This window comes from Lepisosteus oculatus, chromosome 3 (assembly GCF_040954835.1).
Source record: "Lepisosteus oculatus isolate fLepOcu1 chromosome 3, fLepOcu1.hap2, whole genome shotgun sequence".
Classification (NCBI taxonomy): Eukaryota; Metazoa; Chordata; class Actinopteri; order Semionotiformes; family Lepisosteidae; genus Lepisosteus; species Lepisosteus oculatus.
The window spans coordinates 39,881,042-39,902,949 of record NC_090698.1 but is presented as its reverse complement, the minus strand read 5'-3'; the positions used below and the strand labels follow the sequence as shown (position 1 = coordinate 39,902,949).

Sequence of the window (21,908 nt, the reverse complement as noted above, 5' to 3'; positions counted from 1 at the left end):
GAAATGCATAATTTTACATCTAATTAGAAAGTAACTTGCATTATCCATGTACCCTGATAGATGAAATGTTCACCACTGCAGTTGTATAACATTCCTAAAAAAGGAGAACATTTCAGGCTGCCATTGCCTGAAATTACTGCCATTTTCAAAGTGTCTGCTGTACATTATAAAAGAGAAGAAAGGTATTGATTGGCCCAGCAATGCAGAGACATTCATCTAGGGAATACAGTGAAAAATATTTTGTACATAAGAATTTCCATAGTCTTGAATGGTACCTTGTGCATGCACACTATCTATAGCATTATTATTCTTAAATGAATATATTGAATTTACATGTAGATGTTAAATCGAAAATATAATTGTAATTTACTGTTGTACAGTATCCAACTGTACAAATGGCTTTGAACTATGGGCAGAGATGAAGACTTCATTTTCTTTCATCTCTATCCTCTTAGGTTAAGTCAATTAGTATAATTGCTAAGTTCTGTGAATCCTTTATAAACTGATCAATGATTGTCTCTGATTCCATTACAAAGATAAAAGATTTGTTGCCAACTATGTTCAAGATTGTATTCAATGCATGGGGATTTTCATTAGCGCACCTTCGCTGACGTTTGTTCTGAATAATAAAACAAGGAAATGTGTTTTTAATTAAATTAGAGACTTTAAGGTAATGAGTGAAATGAACAAAAGTACAGTAGATTCCATTTGTCAACTTGACAGTTAATTGATAGCATGGCTGAATGAGATTTTGCAAGATCTGGAGCTTAAAAGCATGGGGTCTTGTAATAATTAACAGCTTTATTTGTTTTTCTGAGGGGAATGTCATTTTATATAAAAAATAGAACAGCCACAATGGTTAGAAAATTAGAACACTTCTCATACGTTTCCTCTAGCTTTTTCCCAGTGCTCTACATGTCTCTCAGCAGTGGAGTTTAAATTAATTTTCAGCCTCTTCAGAGAATTCTGAACCACTTTGCATGGTCCCATTCTAATCACTTCTTCCACCACATAAACAGCACTTCCTTGTCAGATTTGACTTCTCCCTACCATTTCTCTTATAGACATATTACATTGGCTGTATTGTCTGTACTGCAGGCTCACTGGAACTGTAGGCTGCAGGGATTTTGTAGAGTTTGTGAAGTGAAATTTTCCAAATCATTTTGACTGCTCCAAGCTGGACACCTGACACTTATTGGGATATTTGAAAGTGAATCTGGTATTCTAGCCAAATGTCTCAGGTACTTCTTATACACAAGAATACTTCACATATTGACTCATTAGAATCCTTGTAGACATACAGTATATGCAGCATTTTGTGAAAATCACAGAAGAGACTGTTTAAAATGATATATTTTTAGCTGCTTCTGTGTAACTGAAAAAAGGAGCATTAAAGATGCTTCCACCATCTGCCTGTAAGAATCTATTTTTTCACTTTTCTGTTAGGAAGTGAATTGATTTTTCTTTGGTGGTTAGGCCTCAGACATGGTTGTGTGAGTCTTTCACAGTTTTGCACAGTACTGTATTGTTTCCAATACACATTTTTCTTAATGTCATGCCCAAGAAATGAAAGTTTGCTTCATGGCTCTGGAATGTAGTATCTTGAAAAAATATAAGGAAGTAATTTCTTTAACCAGGTTTTTATTGTCTCAGCCTTAAAGTATATTTATTAATAAACTTCTTTAATCTGTTTCTTCTCTGCTTGTGTGCATTGAATCAATCCACTGATAGATTTCTCTACTAGCATAGTGTGTTATACTTTGTTTTTTGTTATTGTAATCTGCTAAGTACATTATAAAGTATTAAGTACAAATCTAAAAAAATGTTTAAAAAGTACATTACTTCCAAAAATATCAATATTGAGAACTTCATGCAGTATCTCTACAAATTGGAGATCAAAATTTAGTCCCTCTTAAAAGCTCTTAATATGTGACCAATTCATGATGAATAAACACAGATGGGAATGACAACATACTGTATCAGACATTCCCACAGTGGGGTTTTTTATGCTTAAGTCTAATTGGCCACACTTCAGCTTACACACCTGAATGAGGGCACTTTTGAAATTCACTAAATAGTATGTGGTTGATACCAATGGCCCATCCCATTTAACATTTTAAAACCCTAAAGCTACATTTTCATGTGGACCTTAAACAGACAAATCAGTTGTCAGGTGATTAAGAAATTGGCTGGGATTGAGAACTACTGTTTTTGAGGTTTCTGCTATATGTATAACACCAAGAAAGAATGAATAAACTAAAATCAAATGTAGTAGTTTTACAAATGTTCTGGATTATAATAATAATTCCTTACACTTATATAGTGCTTTTCTGGATACTCCACTCCTAGGGCATCACAGGTAATGGGGACTCCCCTTCACCACCACCAATGTGCAACACCCACCTGGATGATGCAACAGCAGCCATAGTGAGCCAGTACACCCACCAAACATCAGCTATCAATGGGGAGGAGAGCAGAGTGATGAACTCATGGGGATGGGTTTATTAGATAGGGATTATTAGGAGGCCATGATTGATAAGGGCCAATGGGAAATTGGGCCAGGATGCTGCGGTTACACCCCTATTCTTTTGGAGAAATGACCACAGAAAGTCAGGACCTCGGTTTTATGTCTCATCCGAAGGGTGGCGCCTTTTTACATTATAGTGTCCTCGTCACTATACTGGGGCATTATGACCCACACAGGCCACAGGGTGAGTGTCCCCTACTGGCCCCACTAACACCACTTCCAACAGCATGTTTTGCCCAGGAGGTCTTCCTTCCAGGTACCGGAGAGGCTCACACCTGCTTATTTTAATCCTCCTTCAATTTTGTCTTCATTCTTTTTTTAACTAACTGACTAATGATACACGTTATAGTGTTCTTCATAGAAGACCATCTTTTACTAACCGTTGCAATTACTCATAGGGCACTGAAATGTATAATATGAATGGGATTACACAGTCCTTCTAAACTTGTATCTATTTGGTCTGGTTTGTGAGGTCCCAGATTTTTCACCTGCAAGGCAAAATAATTCATATTAAAGTAAGACTGAATGAAACTCAAGCATTGTACAGTCAGGCAGCCTTTTGTGTTTTTTTTTATAAATTTGAATTTCAGACCTCAAACCTTTTGTGATTTAAGACTTGAAGCTTAATTCAGAAAACATGAATTAACATGAAGTTAGTCACATTAGTGTCTTATTAGAATGTATTTAAGATTTAGATGTGATGTAGAGTAGTGAGCAGGAGAGATAGCCGTATGAGTCAACATTTGACTTTTCCAGGGTAACTAATATGAGTTAAAGGATTTTTTTCTTTATTTTCTAGGAAATTAAACCAGAAAGAGAGTCTTCAAGAAAAGAGAAACATCCAGACTTGTTGCCAGGTAAATATTTGAAAAATGTTACATTGTTAGTGTTCCTGTGTTTTAATACAAGCTTATTTTTTGTGTGAATCTTAGTAAGATGCATGTTTCAATCTTTGCAGATGAATATATGGGAAAATCGTGCTCTGTTTGTTTTAAACACTCTTTTTTATTTGGTATTGTGTTAATGTTGATGCTAACAGTATTCATTTTTTCAGCTTCACAAACAGAAACACAAAATACCAAAAGAAGGGAACAGATAGAAGTGAAAATGAGGGTTAAATTGCTTTTTAACAATCACTCTTGATCTTGCAGGAGAGGTAGTTTTCTGCAGTGCCACCCATGTCTTGAAGTACACACAGGATGATGCATCACAGCGAGGAGTATATGGGACCCTCGTCTGCACCAACTTCAAGATCTCCTTCGTTAGTGATGAGACCCCCATGGAGGAGATGGTAAGTACTCTTCAGGAAAAGAGCTGGTAATCCTATATGATCAAATATCTTTGTGTTCTTATCTGTAAACTCTCTTTTCATTAATTAATGTGCCATTGCACAACTGTCCTGGTAAAAGGTGTACAAATGAGTGTGCCATCACAATTCAGTTAACTTCCTCATAAACCGCTTTTGTGTATATACAGTATATGTATTCCTAGAATAAAGGGTTATCGGGACACTTGAGTGGCTCAACCAGCAAAGGCACTTGCTTAGAGTGATTTCTCAGCTTTATAGCCCAGATGTTGCCAAGTTTGAGCCTGAGTCATGTCACTAGCTGACTGTGACTGGGAGCACACAACTTGCAGAGTGGCACCCGGAGTACGAATGGGATTAGTCGGCCAAACCTCTCCGTTATTCGTGAAACTTTAAATCCTGCAAGTTTCTGGCCACCTGCAGATTTGGGTGATATCAGTCAGAAGCACCATTCCTGTACCTGACTCCAAATCTTTTGTCAGATAGTATGGAGCTTTGACTGTGTTAAAATATGAAAGGGTTGATGGGTTGGGGGTTGGAGGAGGCTCTCTACACTTCCTTAATGTCTCTGTGCAGGACAGGGTTAATCCTGTGGCCTGAGCCATAAAGGAACTGTTATTGATTCCATATTGGCTGGGTATAAATGTAAATACAATAGAATAAATAGAATAAAGGTTATTTGTTCAGAGGTACAAATATACTGAGTGAAGAACAAAATGCATTGTAAAATGCAGCATTTCCAATTAAAATGACTTCCTTTAAAATTCTGCATAGGTCAGATCGAGAGCTCTCAGTGGTCACAGACTAGGAAATATTTTCTTTGAAAAAGCGTTGCAGAAGAGACTATAAATTGTTTCGATGTTTTAACGGAACTTGCTTATTGGTTTTGCAAGATATGCTAGCTTGTGGTGCTGAATTCTGCAAACGCAGGCTGTGGAGACATCATAACTCTCCAGTTACTTCCAATTAATTACAAAATGCAAATGAACATTAAAACTAACTTCACAAAGCAACCGTTGGAAATATTAAATTAGGCCATCATAAAATAGTCATTTTTACTGCTACATTGGGATATTACTGAGAAAAGGTAATTTGTTAAATTAAAATGGATTTTTGCGTTTTAATGAATCTTTACCTCTTTTAAACACCTTCATTCATACTTCTGAATAGAAAAAATCTCTCTAGAAGCCTATGTATTATCAACCCAGCAAAGGTTGCAAACGGTCATTTTATAGAACCATTATGCATTTAAGAGGAAGGAAAAGGAGGCCTGTTGACACACTAAAATCGTCAAAAACATGGTGTCAAAATTTCTTTCACATGTTCAGCTCAGTTGCAGTATGGCGCACACTGCTGAAACTTCCACTTCTTGACAGCTTTCATGCCACGGGAAGTGCCTCATATTACATTTTTGTTTCGATGTAATCACATGCATAATAGAAGTAGATTAGTGTCTGATGCTGACAATGCTCAGTAAAGACCAACTGCTTATCTTTAAAGTCTACCAGTATGATGTGTTTTTGATATTCGTGAGCCTTTTAAAAGAAACTTCACAGTGGCCTAGGAACTTGACATGCAAACTTTGGAACAGGATGCAGATGCTAGTGACAAACTCGGTAGAATGAAGCGATACATTTTGATGTACCTGAAGGATTTGCCAGGTTATGTGTTTTTGTCTCAGTATACACCACATGTACAGTATTTCACCTTGTTAAGAGTATTCTTAGAACACATGCTTCTTTTGCATTTTCACTGTGGTGCTAATAGTTTTACAGTAGTTGGACATTTTATTTAGCTACTGTACCTTGTTTTATTTTATGATTTTACAATTGATTGCTGCCGAAAAAGCTGCTAGCTCATCAGAGATTACATCCTTATAATGCCGCAGCGTTTCTGTGAAAGAGCAGACTTTGGGTTTCCAATGACTTTGTTTGTATGGGAAGATCCTGGCTAGATTCAATGATGATATCAATAGTGTAGTCATGCCTATTCATTGTAATTGTTAGATGAGATGTAGCAATTGCACCTATTTCAATGCAAGTCTTGTAGCATCTGATATGACCAGCTTGACAGTAGTATGAATCGGATTTGTCTGTTTTGGTGGGGTGACAGCAAGACAGGTTTGCTAAGTACATACTTTTGATAAACTGATTATACTGCAGCATTCTAAAATTCAGTTTTGCTCTTGCAATTCATTTATGTCACATTTGCATGTTTTTCTTACGTTTGATAACAATGCCACTGATGTGAAAAGCATTTTCATTCATTGGCAAATGAGGGCAGAAAACAGGTGAGGAATCATAATGAGAGCTTATGCAGCCTGGGGCCTACAACACAATGCCACATCTTTTGATCAGGTGATGCATTATCATGACTGTATTTAATACTTGTTTAACTTGTTGATAGCCTATCTAACATTTAAATATTAAAATGCAAGCTTTATGCATATTTACAGTGTACAACAAAAAAATAACAGAACTAACTATTCTTTAGCTGAAATATCAGCTCTAAGGGGCTTAATTTCTATTTTAATGAATAATGTTCTACGTTCAGCCAAAGCAGACAGGATGTGGATTTTCTGGTTCCTCAAATGGTCAACGAAGCTGCTACTCTCTAGACCCATTTGTTTTGCTGTGGATACACAGCATTTATAAATAAATATAATTAATTTCTGTGACTTCTTGTTTCCTGTCAGCATCTCAACAGTGTAGTGTGAATTGAAGCCTTCTATTTTAGTACTATAATTTTTGCTGCAGCTGAATAGAACAGGATTAAATTCTAATTTTGACATGGTTGGGTCATTGACATGTCATAGTTCTGTAATTGAGCACAGAAACTTAGTAAATCTCACAGGTTCCTTTTCTGTCAACTTTTGGAAAGGCTGGCTTGCTTTACTATTTTTGGGAGTTTAAGGAACCTGACAAAAGAGTTATAGTTTGTACCAAATAAAATGCAGAACATAAAAAAGAGCCAACAGTTCCTGAGTCCACTGTGATAGACTTCACCACAGCGCCACAGCGGGTAGTTAAGTGAGATTGCTCTGACTGATTTTCTTCTGAGAACAAAGATTCTGACGTAATTTTTCTGTCGATGAAAAGGTGGCACATCTGGGAAATGGGGTTTGAGGACAGACTTCACTTTCCTCCCTCTGTGGTTTGGTAAAGTTTGAAGTGTGTCTGAAAACACTATAAAATGAAAGGCAAGCCCACAGTGATTACAGTGAGTTGTAAATGAGAGCATGCACCACCATGCTAGAGATTCTAATAGCATTTCTTTTCTTCTCAGGGGTTCTTCTTAGAGGTTGAGAGCCAAATGGATGCTTTTTGTAATTAGTTTTTTCTCTCAATGTTTAGGTAAAAAGTGGATAATATCAAATATAATTTTATTTTCTAGCCTCAGCTCTTCAAGAATAAACTTTATGGAGAAAACGACATCCCTCTGACATGTGTGGACCAAATATATGGAGGTCTGTCTAAATGTTGCCCAAAATCATTACTTATGTCTATCCATTTAATGCTTTGGTCCTTCTTATTATTGGCAGATGTAATTTTTACCTGCTTAAAACTCAAAACACCCACCCCGAGTTTACAAACATTCATATGTTTTGCTATAACAAAGCAAGCTTGTCATTACCTGTTCTTCTTTGTTACAGTGTTTTTCACTACAATGAAGACATGTCCTTTGTCCTTTTCATAGCATAAGCTTTCACAACACGGGTTTTTGGTGCATCTGTTTTCTTAGAATTGTTGTACATTTGATCTACTTTACTAGGGTAAATAATAATTACAAAAAAGCAAAGGGGTTCGTATTCTGACGATTTCGCTCATTGGTTTAATCCAAGTAATGGTGGTAATGGTTTTATGTGTAAGGTAATGAGCATTTTGTTTTTACAAATTTTCACCTTATGAATAGTTTTCAAGGGACAAATTACAGCTGTAAATCAAGAGATGGGTGTATACTATATCAAAACGTTTCAGTGATTTTGAGCATAGTTAAAGGCTGAATCATTTTTTCAGGAGTTTCATGATTTCCTAATGAAGGAAATCTGAGCTTCACTTTGTGCCCTTGTCTTTTTTCAGTGAATGATGAAAAGAAAAAGCTGGTAATTGGTGGCCAAGTAAAGAACAAGAGCCCATCAAAGCTTGTTATTTACTGCAAAGACCTGCGAGTCTTTCAGTTCTGTTTGACGTATGCAAAAGAAGAGGAAGCTAAAAAGGTATTTATTCAACTGCTGACCACGGTTTGTTTTCTTACTGTGCCTTATATGCTTCACTGGTGTATTACATCTTTTTTAAATCACTTCCCCATTTTTGTAATTATTGCAATTCTATGTCCAGAAATTAAAATGAATGAATGTAATTATTTTACTGCTTTGTTTTAGATCTTTCAGGGAATTGTTCACCACAGTCTTGAGCCCAAGTCACTAAAATGTATATTTGCCTTTTCCTATTGTGAAATGACAGCAGCAGCTCCAGGTAAGAAGCTACAAAGAGATTTGATTTGCAGAAATGGTTATGGTTGTAATAGAATTTCACTGGGAACTCACTGAAAAGAAGGTGAATCCATATAAGTGCAGGCTTGTGCTTTATTTGAGCTTCCTTTACAAAGGGGGATTTATAAAAAATAATATAATGCACTAAGAATGTTAAATGTACAGTAAACTGAGCATTAGAATAAACATGCATGCTTTTCGTGAAAATAGTTTACAGATTTATGGATACTGATTACATGTTTTGTCCTTATTTTGATTAATTGAGTCTGGGATTCTGATACTCTTGAGTGTCTTTGACTGTTTCATATTGTAACGCTTACGGCCGACAGGCACTGTGTAAGAGCCGGCGTACCAGAGCAGGTGACGTCACCGCCCTTCCCTGTGATAGCAGGACTACAGCTACTGGGCTGTAGAGAGATTTCTCTTTAGCTCACGGGGCTAGGTCGCTGCAGAGAGACGCGGGAGTCCCGGGTTCGAGCCTCCAGTCGGGATGGGGCCGACCAGATGCGGCAAGGGCGCCCGCCTGAGCCCCCGTTGCGTTACATTGGTGTCAGAGCGGGGTGGGATAGCCCTTCGCCAGGGACGGCGATTTAAGTGGTGGAGAGTGTAACGCTTATGGCCGACAGGCACTGTGTAAGAGCCGGCGTACCAGAGCAGGTGACGTCACCGCCCTTCCCTGTGATAGCAGGACTACAGCTACTGGGCTGTAGAGAGATCTCTCTTTAGCTCACGGGGCTAGGTCGCTGCAGAGAGACGCGGGAGTCCCGGGTTCGAGCCTCCAGTCGGGATGGGGCCGACCAGATGCGGCAAGGGTGCCCGCCTGAGCCCCCGTTGCGTTACAATATGTACAGAATCACCTCTTAAGTTGATTAGGCATAGTTCATCTGGTGATTTAACTTGATGAATGTATAAGTCTGCTGAAAATCACAATGGAAAAACACAGAAAGGAACCTTGCTTGGCACCAGTAGACTGAGACTTACTAGCAGTAAAGTCCCGTTTATCAATGATTCACCATATGTCACCTTTATGGAAGTCATTTTATGGACTATTAATGGTGAGGTCCAAGGTTCATCTGGACAGGAGTGATTAGACTCTAGAGAACCATGGCTTTCTTGCATGATGAGAATGTGGCAGAGTTAGGGTAGATTGCCTACTCACCAGACTTGAACCCATTGAACATTTGTGGGATGAGCCGGGGAGACTTGTACCAGTTAGGGCTCAGCGACCAGTGAACAGGAAATACTATTCTATAGCATATGGTACAAGACTAATGTTACGGAATCATTCAAGACAGAATCAGAAAGCGTGTCAGTTTGCTGATTGGCAAAATGTTCATTTGTGTAATTTACCTGTGCCATTTCAGTTCAATACAAAGTCAGTGCACCTCCTTCAAAAAGTCATTTTCCTGATGTACTGTAAATTATGTAATTTATTCAGATGTTCAGTATATATGTTATAATTTACATTAAAATAATATCCCACAAATAAAATTGACACTTTTTTGCCTAAAATGTGACCATTTGTAGTAACTGGGTTTGAGCGTTTTTTGTAAATTCTGCTGTACATTACTATGTTTCTTAAAGTTTACATTACTATGTCAAAGAAGCATACAAGGTTTACTGCTGAAAGAGGTTCTTATTAGAAGGTTTTAAAATGTAAAACATTTAATTATTACAGTGTTCTTCAAATACTGTTTTCTGTTGTGCTTCTCACACTTTTGTTTTCTAGAGCAACCAACAAACCAGAAAACCATAATGTTTGAAAGTAAAGATGAGTGGGAGATGGAAATGAAACGTACTAAAGGAAATTGTCGATTAGCGACTGCCAATGAAAATTATAGCATCTCTGAAAAGTATGTTCAGTTTTTTATTCTTATGGTTTTGTTTCTTAATGGGAATGAATATTGGAAGCACAAATGTATTGCTTTTGCTTTGAGGCTACTGTATTCCAGGGTTGTGTACTCAGGTTGACCATGTTTTTGCAGCTTGGTAAACATGTCCTTTTTGCTTATAACCACCCATTGATTTTCTAATTGCTTCTTTCAATTTAGGGTCATTTGGGAACCAAAGTCTATCCCAGAAAGCAATGGGTGTGAGGCAGAGTACACCCTGGACAGGATGCCAGTCCCTCGCAAGGCAGACATACAGACACAAACTTACTCACACCTAAGACCAATTCTCTCAGAAGCCAGTTAACCTAGCAGTACATTTTTGGACTGTCAGACTGCCATGTGAACACAGGGCGAACATACTGACTCCACGTAGATAGCACCACAGGTCCGGATGTGAACCATAGGGCCCCAGTGCTGCGAGGACTCAATGCTAACCACTGGTCATCATGCTGACCCATTTTCACTTACAGTTGTTCAGAAATGTCCCTGCTACAGGTTACATTTCAGTAGTTGATTCCTGGAATAAGACGGATATTATGAAAAAGTAAAAAAGATCACCTGGTTACGGTATATTCAACTTAGAAAATAAAACTTTCTGCCACTGAGACAGTATGACATAGCAGCAAATGGACCAACTTGTGTTGTGCAGATTGTTAGAAATGAGTGGTGGCACCCCAGCTACAGTCCTTTGTCTAACATGCATTTTCTGACCATAATGTAGAGTATGTTGTATTGTTGAAGGGGAATAGTTTAATTTTGCATAAACAAGTTTGTATTTTTAACACAAGAACTATAAAGACCTTATAAAGATTATGTTCTCTGTTCCATAGGCTGCCACAGTTTTTCATCGTCCCTTCAGCTGTATCGGAGGAAGACATTGTAAATTCCCATGGGAAAGGAATACCAGTACGTATTTAAATGTTGTATTAATAATATCTTGATCATCTTCCATGTATGTTGATAAGGTTTTTGGTCAAGCTTCAGTTGTTTTGATAAGATAATCTTTTCTCAAGGAGATCTTGGTTCTTGGCTCACTGAAATAATTTGTCCCCCTGATGCCTATTAAAGACACTAGTTCCATGCCTTTCCCTGCATTAAGCAGGTTGGTCTGTGTCCTCCTCTGGAGCAAGAGATGCAACTTCAGATTCACATGGCTGTGTTAATACTCTGTCAAAAAGAATATATTTTAAAACTTATGCCAGAAGATTTCCATCTTTCCATATTTCTTGTACATCGTTCAGTGGTGTCAAGACTTTACCGTCAGAGAGGCAGCCAACAGCACATATGTTCCTCCATTTGAAGGAAAAGCTTTGAAGTGTAAAGTATGTAGTGCTTTGAAATCCAAAACAAAACAAAGTATATGTAATGGCTGTGTAAGAGAGCTGGAGGGTGGTATGGTGGCGCAGTGGTTAGCATTGCTGCCTTGCAGTGCTTGGGCCCTGTGTGTTCTCCTCATGTTCACGTGGGTTTTCTGGCTTACTGGTGGGTTAATTGCATTCTGGAAAACTGTCCCTTGCAACTGTGTCCTGCAAAGGACTGGCGTCCTGTTAAGAGTGTATTCTGCCTTGCTCCCGTTGCTTGCTGGGATAGGCTCTGGCTACCCCATGACCATATATTTGATAAAACAGTTGGAAAATGAATGGATCCTTAACTAATGGTAACTAAAAGTCTGACATAGAAGGATAGCCTTTATTTTGTGGGAAATTATTCATGCTAAATGTAGACTCAGAATGGTAATTTCTGATTTTGAATCATCTTCCGTTTTGCAGATCTGGTGCTGGTCCCATCATAGTGGCTGCGCACTCTTTAAAATGGCATCTTTACCTTTGCCTCAGGATGACAGTGTTGCACAATTGCACAAAAAGTACATGGAAAGGTTAGTAGACAATCTAGAAATTAATTTTTAAGGCAATATTATGAGGACCTAAAATGCATATCAAATATTCAGGTACAACCTGTGGTTTAACTTAATTTTAGCCTATTGTAGTAAAGGTCATGCTGCTAAACTTGAAAAAAATCTGTAATGTACAGTATCTGTTATTGTATCTTAAAAGATGTAATATTATTTCTATACATTTTCACTGTGAAAAAGTTTGGTTTTCAGTGTGATAAATACAAACCCAAAGTGTTAAAGACTTGCTTCTAACACAAAGTCTGTATGAGACTGCATAAGTAGTCAGACATGAACGCTATTTGTTAGAAGTACCTTTACATTTGGATTTGTTACGGGTGTAACACTTTGCACTAGGTCAAAAACTTTCAATTTTGGCTTCCAATTCCATATAAGCCCCCTTTGTGTCATGATTGGGAAGTGGTTGGCCCATGGACACTTTCTCCAATCGTAGCCACTGCAACTCTTTCAAAGTTAGCCTTACTGTATAGTGGCATCCTTACCAGTTTGCCTCTTGCCCAGGTACTACTGTACGTTTGGGGGGACAGCCTGATCCAGGCTGTGTCTCGATGCCTTCTATTTCTTAATGATTGCCTTCGCCACTCTTAAAGAGATATTAAGGGGCTCTGAAATATTTTTATACCCTTGTCTATAGCTTTATACAAGGAGTTGTTTTGAAAGCTCATTATTTTTGATGGTTGAATCTACATACAACTGTATGCCTGAAAATCACTTCAGACCAAGAGACCTTACAGAGATGGCTGTATTTACTCTGAAATTCTGCTGGCTACTGATATTGCACACAGAGGCTACTCAACTATTTGTGTAGGTCATTATGGTAATTTAGTGTACATGATTTAGGATTGAAGTAGTTCGAGAAGAAGGCTCCACAGACGAAAGGTTGTGTTTCTTTTCTTCTCTTTTCAGCATGGAATAAACCTTTACTTGTTCCATAATTTAGGATTGCCACAGCAAGGATGTTTGTACTTGTACAATCATTACTTTCATATTATTTTTTTGTTGTAAAAACTGTGCAAGGTTCAGAGTACTTCTGCAAAGCACTGCATCTTACAGGAAATGCCTTTCCATGTTTGTGTGTTTTAATAGTAAGCAGTCAGATCATCAGCTGTCCGTAGATGCTAATTTAAACATGTTCTAAAAGCAGAATTAGAAATCTGTTTTGTTGATTTTCTACTGTTGACAAATGTCCAAAGCTACAGTGGCTATAAAAAATATTCACCCCCTTGGACTTTCACATTTTACGGTGTTACAATGTAAAATCACCATGTATTTATTTGGGAATGTTTTTGGCATTGGTCAACTGAAAATATTCTTTAATGTCAAATTAAAGAAAGAAAGGCTTCAATTCTACACATCATCCTAAATTAATTAAAAATATAAAACAAAATATGTGATTGCATAAGTATTCACCCCCTTTTTCTATGACCTACCTAAATTGGCTCTGCTGCGACCAAAGGTCTTTAGAAGACATAATTTGTTGAATGGAGTCCACCTGTGTGCAGTTATGGTGTTTCAAATGAAGTCAGGATAAATATGCCTATCTCTGGGACATCCCACAGTTGATTAGTACAGGTCCCAACAAAAACTACATCACAAAGACAACCCAGCTTACAAAGTAAATCTGGGGTTATTGAAAAGCACTAATCAGGGGAAGCGCATAAGAAAATTTCCAAGGTAATACATGTCCCCCAAAGCTCAATAAAGTCCATTATAAATACATGTAGAAAATATAGCACAACTGGGAACCTGTGAAGAACAAGGTGTCCTCAGAAACTGAGAATCCAGGCAAGATGTGCACTAGTCAGGGAGGCTGCAAAGAGGCTAGTGACTACTGTAAAGGAATTAGTCTTCCCTGGCTATGATGGAGAAAGTGCATTTGACAGTGCTTTACAAATTTGAGTTTCATGGGAGAGCGACAAAAAACACATGAAATCTTGACGATACTTTACCAGAAGGCATGCAGAAGACACTGAGACCACGTTGAAGATTCTATGGTCTGATGAGAAACAAAATTGACTTTTTTGGCCTTAATGGTAAACGTTACGATTGGTGCAAGCTAACAGTTAACATAATCCTGAGTTCACCATCACTACTGTGAATCATGGTGGGGGCAGTAGCATGATGTGGGGAAGGTTCGTTGCATCAGGGCCTGTAAGACTTGTGAAGACAGAAGGAAAAATGGATGCAGCAAAGTACAGAGGAATCCTGGAGGAAGACCTGCTGCAGTCTGCAAGGGACATGGGACTTGGGAGAAGATTCATCTTCGAGTAGGACAATGACCCTGTAATATACAGCCAAAGCCACCCTGGAGTGGATTAAAATGAAAACAAGTCAAGCCTAGACCCCAATCCAATTAAGAATGTGGCAGAAGTTCAAAATTGCTGTTCACCCTTTTTTTCCATCCGACCTGAGGGAGTTTGAGAAAGTTATGGGCAAAAATTGCAGTGTCCAAATGTGCAAATCGAGTAGAAACTTATCCAAAAAGACTCAAGGCTGTAATTTCTGCCAAACCTGCCTCTACCAAATTAATTTAGGAGGATCTGTAGAATTGTTTTTTCATTTTGACACTTTATAGACTGTTTTCTGTCCATCAATGGCAAAGACTCCTAGTTAAATGCATTGATTCCATACTGAAACACAAAATGTAAATGTCCAAGGAGGGAGAATACTTTTAATAGCCACTGTAAATATCATTCACATTCTTTTTATTCACAGTATTTTAAAAGATAAGACCCTAAGTCTAAAAGCTGTTCCATTTAAACAACACATACTGTATAAACCTCTCTAAAATAGTTGTCTGTGGCTTGTAACTGACTTTGTTTACACAAAAACAAAACTAGTTCTGCTTTCCTACATTGTGAATCTAGTTAATAAAGCTAGTATTCACATTTCCATTATATTTACACATTACTAAGAATGGACATCTTTCCAGGATAGGGTGTATAACGTATGCTCTTATGGGAAAGGATATTAATTATCTCTAGTTAGTATGTTGTTGTTAAATGTGCATCTTATTGTGTAAGAGACCCCATTTCACACTGCTTCAGTGCAAAACTGCATGAAATTACATTTTTCAATAATAGACCCCTTCATACAACTTATGATTCACAGCATTCACATTGGAATACCACAATTTAAAATGACAAATCTTGTCATAGGATCATGACCTAGATTTTCCAGTTGTTTGAGTATGTTTATCATTTTCCTCTTAAGATGCTGTTTGGAATATTGTATCTTTTTACGTAAGTTTCTTTTCAAATAATTTAAAATGATTTGATTCATCTACTCCATGCATGGTTCTTTACTCATTATGATATATAACAAAAGTCAGTATTGGTTTTAAGCTAATGTTTAGTGCTATGGTTCATCTCAAAGTAAGTGTTGTTTCTCAGTTTGTTTGCCATGTCTCATCTTGAACCCTGAAAAACTGGGTTAGAGTAATGAGTAGCATGACCAGCGTCGTCGTGTCTAGCTGTGGAGTACAAACTGCTCTTCAGATTATTTATGGGAAGGCACGTAACACTAAAATCTGATTTTATGTGCTGCATTTACTGTGGTGCTATTTAGATGGGATTAAATTCTGATTTTAAGGTATAAGTTTATAGATCACAGTTTTTCTTACTTGTGTTTGTTCTGTTGTCTTTGAAGGGTTTAATGTTTCTGTTTTCCATTGCATTTATAATGCTGTTGTGGAACTGTTACTTTAGAAGGAACAACTACTGTTAATGTTTTAAGCAGTTTGGCAGCTGGAAACATGCTGGGAAAGAGGGAATAAGAGGAATTGTCTTTCTACTTTAGGTAGAAAGTTAATATATAAATGACACTGGACAAAGATGCAGTGGTGTTACACATGGACCATTTCTTCACACAATTTGATTGGCAAATTTACAGTTACAAACAAAAGAATATCCATCACTTTGGAGTGATGACCTCCTAAAAGTTTGAGTTTCCTGCTGCTTCCGATTTCTGTCTGCTTCCATTATCCACAAAGCTTTTTCATGGTCATTGGAGTTGAGGTATGGTGTGTTTGCTTAGTCATAAGAAGGCAGATTACTGCAGGTCCTGAAACAAACGTATTTGTGTGCATTTGCACTTGGTTTAATGAAACAAACATTGATCTTTGTTTTTAATTGTTTTTGTAATTTTTTAGTACAGTGCTGGCAGAAAATCATTATATGGATTTGTAGACAAAAGCATTGGGATCAGTAAAATGAGAAGAACTACAAAGAAAGTGACTTAATAAATCCTAGTTGTGCTGTTTAAGTATATCTAAATCAGACATGACTTGGATAAAATATTAGATAACACATTAAACAGACATAAGTAAAGCTAATTTCACACTTAGTACTTATGCACTCTTCCTTCTGTGCTTTGTTCAGATGTTTTACTTTATAAATCATAGTTTTTTTATATCTTAAAACATGTTTATAGCATCCCTTTGGTGATATTTTGTCTTTGTCTTCAACACGTACAGGTTTAGGAGCCACAGTTGACCTTGATTCCTGAGATGATAGTGCAAAATCTTAGTTTTTAAGCAGAACCCATAATTGTATAGTGATTTGATTATTTAAGGCTGTATATACTGTAGGGGAGTACATGAAGGCTGCTAGGAATCAATTAGAACAATGGTAATATTGACATACAGATTCAAAGACTCCAATATACAATCTTATTAATATGCAAACTAAATCATTACAAGAATAAATCTATATATATTAAACAATCTACTGTGATGGGTGGCACAGTCAAACAATGGTTAGTATTGCTGCCTCGCAGTGCTGGGGCCCTGGGTTCAATTCCAGATCCGGGGTGCTGTCTGCACGGAATTTGTATGTTCTGGTGTTTGCGAGGGTTTCCTTCAGGTACTCCGGTTTTCTCCCACAGTCCAAAGACATACTGTACTGGTAAGTTAATTGGCTTCTGGGAAAGCGGCCCTAGATGTGAGTGTGTGTGTCTGTTTGTCTCTACAGTATGTGTCTGCCCTGTGATGGACTAGTGTCCCATCTAAGATGTATCCTAGGGAGCTCATCATATACAGTAACTTCAAAGGAAATCTTGAGCACAATTTATTGTTTTATATGGTCTCTCGGCAATACAGTAGCAGTTATTTTCAGCTACATTTATTTCAGTTATGGTTGACAGTGTTGGTCATGGATGGATGGATGTTTGCCTGTTATACCTTCCGGCATGTAGGGGCAGCAACATCCTGTTGCTGTTTCCTTAACATTAGTATTTTACAGGGCAGGGTGCGCAACCTTCAACATGGAGGACTTGGCGCCCGACGTGGGACATGAACCCACTACCATGAGATTATGAGTCTCATGCTCTACCAACAGAGCTAGTCTTGGGCCTGTTGGTTATGGTCACATGGTTAATTAGCTACAGATGGATAATAGGGTTTTACAGAGGGCACACACAGCATTAAGCTGTGTTGTCACGGGTGCAATGTTGTGATGTTGTCAGGTGTAGTGACCTTTCCACATGCCAAGTTCCTCATGGGTGTTTTTTCTAGCCATATCGGTTAGTTTCAGACTTGTGGCCTCTTCGTCTGTTTAAGGGAAATACTGATGTGTATCCCTCTTAGAGTTGCAAGCTATGTGGCATTGAAGTGGGCTATTCATCGCTGGAGGTGTCAAAATGAACCCAGTCTATGATGTTATATTTGTATCAGAGAGTCGGTACATCCTACTTCTCTGATCTTATCCCATCACTGCAGCATTCCTAAGAAACAAACTCAAAGGAGTTATTAAGTAGTTAAGTAGTGCTATGGTTTATTTTCAGTCAACTGTAACATTTATATCCATTAAAATACATTTTTTTCCATTAAAATTTTACCCCTTGGTAAAGTGAGTATAATTTATTTACTTTTCTATTTATATTATTTTATGAAAATTTATATTATGTTATAAAAATGTATTTATATTTTTATAACATTCATTATATTTTTAACAACATAAAGGTCACCTTTGTCTAAGGAAGAAAAGCAAGTCCGTACCATCATACTACGTGTATCCCTAATGTCTGGAACCTTGGATTAAATTCTTCTCTCCGATCAGAAATTCTTGGTGGAAAAACATTCAAAATAGCCTGATAATTTCTTCAATTATTTATGTTCAGTGAATGATGCCGACCTGGAATCACATTCACAGTCTCATTGCATTAAAGAAACTACAGTATATTCTGTTTTTATTACACCCAGGCCAATTTAATTACTGGTAGATATCCTTTTAGTTATATCAGTATTGTTTTTTATGATGGTTGAGCCACCTCTTCCTTTTTTCATTTGCTGGCAGTTTCCATACAAACAAGTTAAACTTCATATAAAATATGACTCAATTTTCATCAATTAGCATGTAGTTTGATTAACCGTTTACTATTGGGTGGTATACTGTGGTGGTGTACTACTGGTGGATGCTGCACATTGGTGGTGGTGGAGGGGAGTCCCCATTACCTGTAAAGCCCTTTGAGTGGAGTGTCTATAAAAGCGCTATATAAGTGTAAGCAATTATTAATTAATTATTATTATTACTGTATGTGTTCTTTGACAAGCTTCTTATTGGAAAATGGAGTTTGTTAGTAACCTAATCAACTGAATATCAAAGCATGACCACAGTTATTATATTTAAGAATTGTTTTAATGGCACTTATTGCTGAATTCATTACTGTTGGGTCATGTTTTGTAAAGCCTCACTGAGAGCATTTTTCAAAGAAGATAAGCAGTCCGAGAGGCTAACATTGACTTTTTTAAAACAGTTACAATATTATCAACATTTAAAACATTATCAACATTATTATTGCTTTGATAAATGTTAGTGCTTGTAACTTATTGATGGTACATTTGATTGATACACTGTATCATCTTACTTTCTTTTACAGTCTTTTAAACATAAACATCAATGAAAGCAAAATGGAACAGCTGATGTAGATCAGGTGGCTGTAACAAGTAATATCTGGTGTGATTCTACCTCAGCATATCCCAAGACTTTGTAGCTAAGAGAATTATGCATTACCAAGAGAAGATTGATCTTCTATAGTCAAATAATGAATCATAGGAGACAAATAATCTACTATTCACAATTCAGGTGTTTTTAGCACATGCTGTAAATCAGTTTAGTCTATGCTCATGTACAGTACTGTATGCTTCCCAATTTGAGTCTCCTGGTTTATAATTGTATTTCTTGTTTTTCACTCAAAATAGTAATTTAAAGAATATGATAATATTCAAAAGTGCAGTCTTGAAATATGTTTGCACAATTGAGGGAATGTCTGAAGCAGCTTTGTCACTCAGAGACATTGGTAGTCCATTTCAAAATATTTGTGCTGTGGCATTTGCTCACACCTTTCAGGCTAGTGGTTTTGCTGCTGACATACAGTAGGACCAATGCAGGAATGTCTGTACAATAATTTTCTTTTGACTTCACATTAGATTTTTTGCAGACTAAAAACAGGTTATCTAAACCCTCAATTTTAAGAGAAAATGATATTCCAGTCATTATACCAGTTATGTCATTTCACCAGAGAACAGGTCTTTCAGTTCCAGGAAGTGTAGCAAACTCTTTTAAGAGCCAAGTCTTCTTTGCAGAAAAGAGAAGTTAACTTAGTGAAAGCTTACAAATGTTGCAATTTCTTGGTCTTTGTAGTCAAATGATTAGAAGTACTGTGACAAAACTGCTTGTTTAAAGGGTTCTAAAGATATTTAAGCACAAAGGCCAGGGTGTGTTTAGTGCTAGATACAATGAGGAGTTAGGGAGAACCTGGGAATGCTGAAAGAACTGTGATACCATTGGGACTGTGATAAAAGTGATAACACCCTGGCACCCTGTTGACACTCAATCCCAACAATAAACCTTCATCGGCACATCCCCCGATTTCTACACCTTCCTTTATTGGTGTGAAAAATGATATGATCAGAGCCAGATGCCACTATACTACCGTTATTCTGTCTCTTAGAATATCCTGTACAGATCACAGACCATACAGATTCACCAAACTGTATGTTTATTGTCTGGGTGAGAAAGACCACAGTATTTTGTGGCCACACAAATTTCCCATTGGCCCTTACTAATCATGGCCTCCTAATAATCCCCATCTATGAATTGGCTTCATTACTCTGCTCTCCTCCCCATTGATAGCTGGTGTGTGGTGACCGTTCTGGCGCACTATGGCTGCCTTCGCATCATCCAGGTGGATGCTGCACATTGGTGGTGGTGGAGGGGAGTCCCCATTACCTGTAAAGCGCTTTGAGTGGAGTGTCCAGAAAAGTGCTATATAAGTGTAAGCAATTATTATTATTATTATTGTAATCACTTTTAAGCAATTTTAGGTTTTAATAGTGTAGTTGATAGTTGTTAGGAAATTATGCAGACAGCATGGGTGACTCTTTTTGTGAATATTATCCAAGTACAATAAATCAATTTGAAACTCAAAAAGGCTTTAATGCCTCACTTGTGTTAGCAATAAATTGAATCATCCTTTCCACAGATTTTATATGAAAAGGTTTAAAATGTGCAAATCTTCTGTGGTGTTACAAAGCAAAGGTTTTTGGAGTTTATTTGTATTTACGGAGACATGAGAGGAATGACTGTACCAGATACACAGCCCAAAAAGAATCGGTATGGCTATCTGCACTGTAATACAAACCATCTGAAACAAATTGCTTCAGTTAAATGACTTATGAATGACTAAATGACTTGTTAACAGTTGAATGACTTTAAAAAGATGACAATGCTGAGCAGCTCTGTGTGCTTTATATTGAATAGAACAGTATGTCTTTCATTCCTGTTAAATAACCTTTGATAATACTTTTTAAAATTGGCATAGATCAAACATGATTACATGTTATTTATAAGATAAGGCGGGGTGGTGCAGTGGCTCTGTGGCTAAGGATCTGAGCCTGTGGCTGGAAGGTTGCCGGTTCATATCCTGAGGCTGGCAGAGGAATCCTATACGTTGGGCCCCTGAGCAAGGCCCTTAACCCCAACTCCTCCAGGGGCACCATATAAATGACCCTGCGCTCTGACCCCAAGCTTCTCTCCCTGTCTGTGTGCCTCAAGGAGAGCAAGTTGGGGTATGCGAAAAGACAAATTCCTAATACTAAAATTGTATATGTCCAATAAAGTGATCTTATCTTAATAATTGGGTAGGTTCATAGGAGTAAAAAGGAAATTGGTGGTAGTTTAACCTTTCTTCATATTCTCCTAATAGCAGGACAGAATCGCATCAAATCAAATCAAAGTTTATTTATCAAATGCACAACAATACGGCGTTCAGCAGTAGTTGCTGGCAATTAAATGTCTTTTTCTGCGAGCTCACAAAAATTACAAGAATCACAACAATCACAAAAATTCACAAGAACACAAAAATCACAAAATTGAGGCTACATTTTTTAAATTGAATAAAACTCAATGTGAGTAGAGCTGTTATGTGTCTATGGTGTATGCAATATATACATGTAGTGCAGTTATGCTGGATATAGTGAGAATTGTGTGTCCATGTAGCCATTACAGGTGATTTGCTAAGGTGCCACAGGTGGTTATTTAGCAGTCTTATTGCCTGGAGGTAGAAGCTGTTCCGTAGTCTGTACATGGCCAAATTAGTCAAGAAACATGTCTGAAAATGTCTCAAGCTGACATGAAAAACATCACGCTAGACGTACATTCTAAGGTACATAAAACACAAATTGACCCCGTGTTGAAAAGATGTGAAAAGTATTGACTCTTACTTCTGTCATTGTAACTTAGTTGTAAATGTAGTTATCGTTTACTAAACATAATGCAACC

General features: G+C 37.4%; 1 protein-coding gene across 1 annotated transcript in view; it reads left to right on the top strand.

The window, feature by feature from the left end:
• Nucleotides 1–21,908, top strand: part of mtmr12 (myotubularin related protein 12) — a 47,291-nt gene that overhangs the window by 7,074 nt on the left and 18,309 nt on the right. The window contains exons 2-9 of the mRNA XM_006626788.3: nucleotides 3,327–3,384; nucleotides 3,679–3,818; nucleotides 7,227–7,299; nucleotides 7,913–8,049; nucleotides 8,215–8,308; nucleotides 10,055–10,178; nucleotides 11,048–11,123; nucleotides 11,987–12,093. Of these exons, the coding sequence (XP_006626851.2) occupies nucleotides 3,327–3,384; nucleotides 3,679–3,818; nucleotides 7,227–7,299; nucleotides 7,913–8,049; nucleotides 8,215–8,308; nucleotides 10,055–10,178; nucleotides 11,048–11,123; nucleotides 11,987–12,093 (809 nt within the window). The remainder of the gene's footprint in view (nucleotides 1–3,326; nucleotides 3,385–3,678; nucleotides 3,819–7,226; nucleotides 7,300–7,912; nucleotides 8,050–8,214; nucleotides 8,309–10,054; nucleotides 10,179–11,047; nucleotides 11,124–11,986; nucleotides 12,094–21,908) is intronic.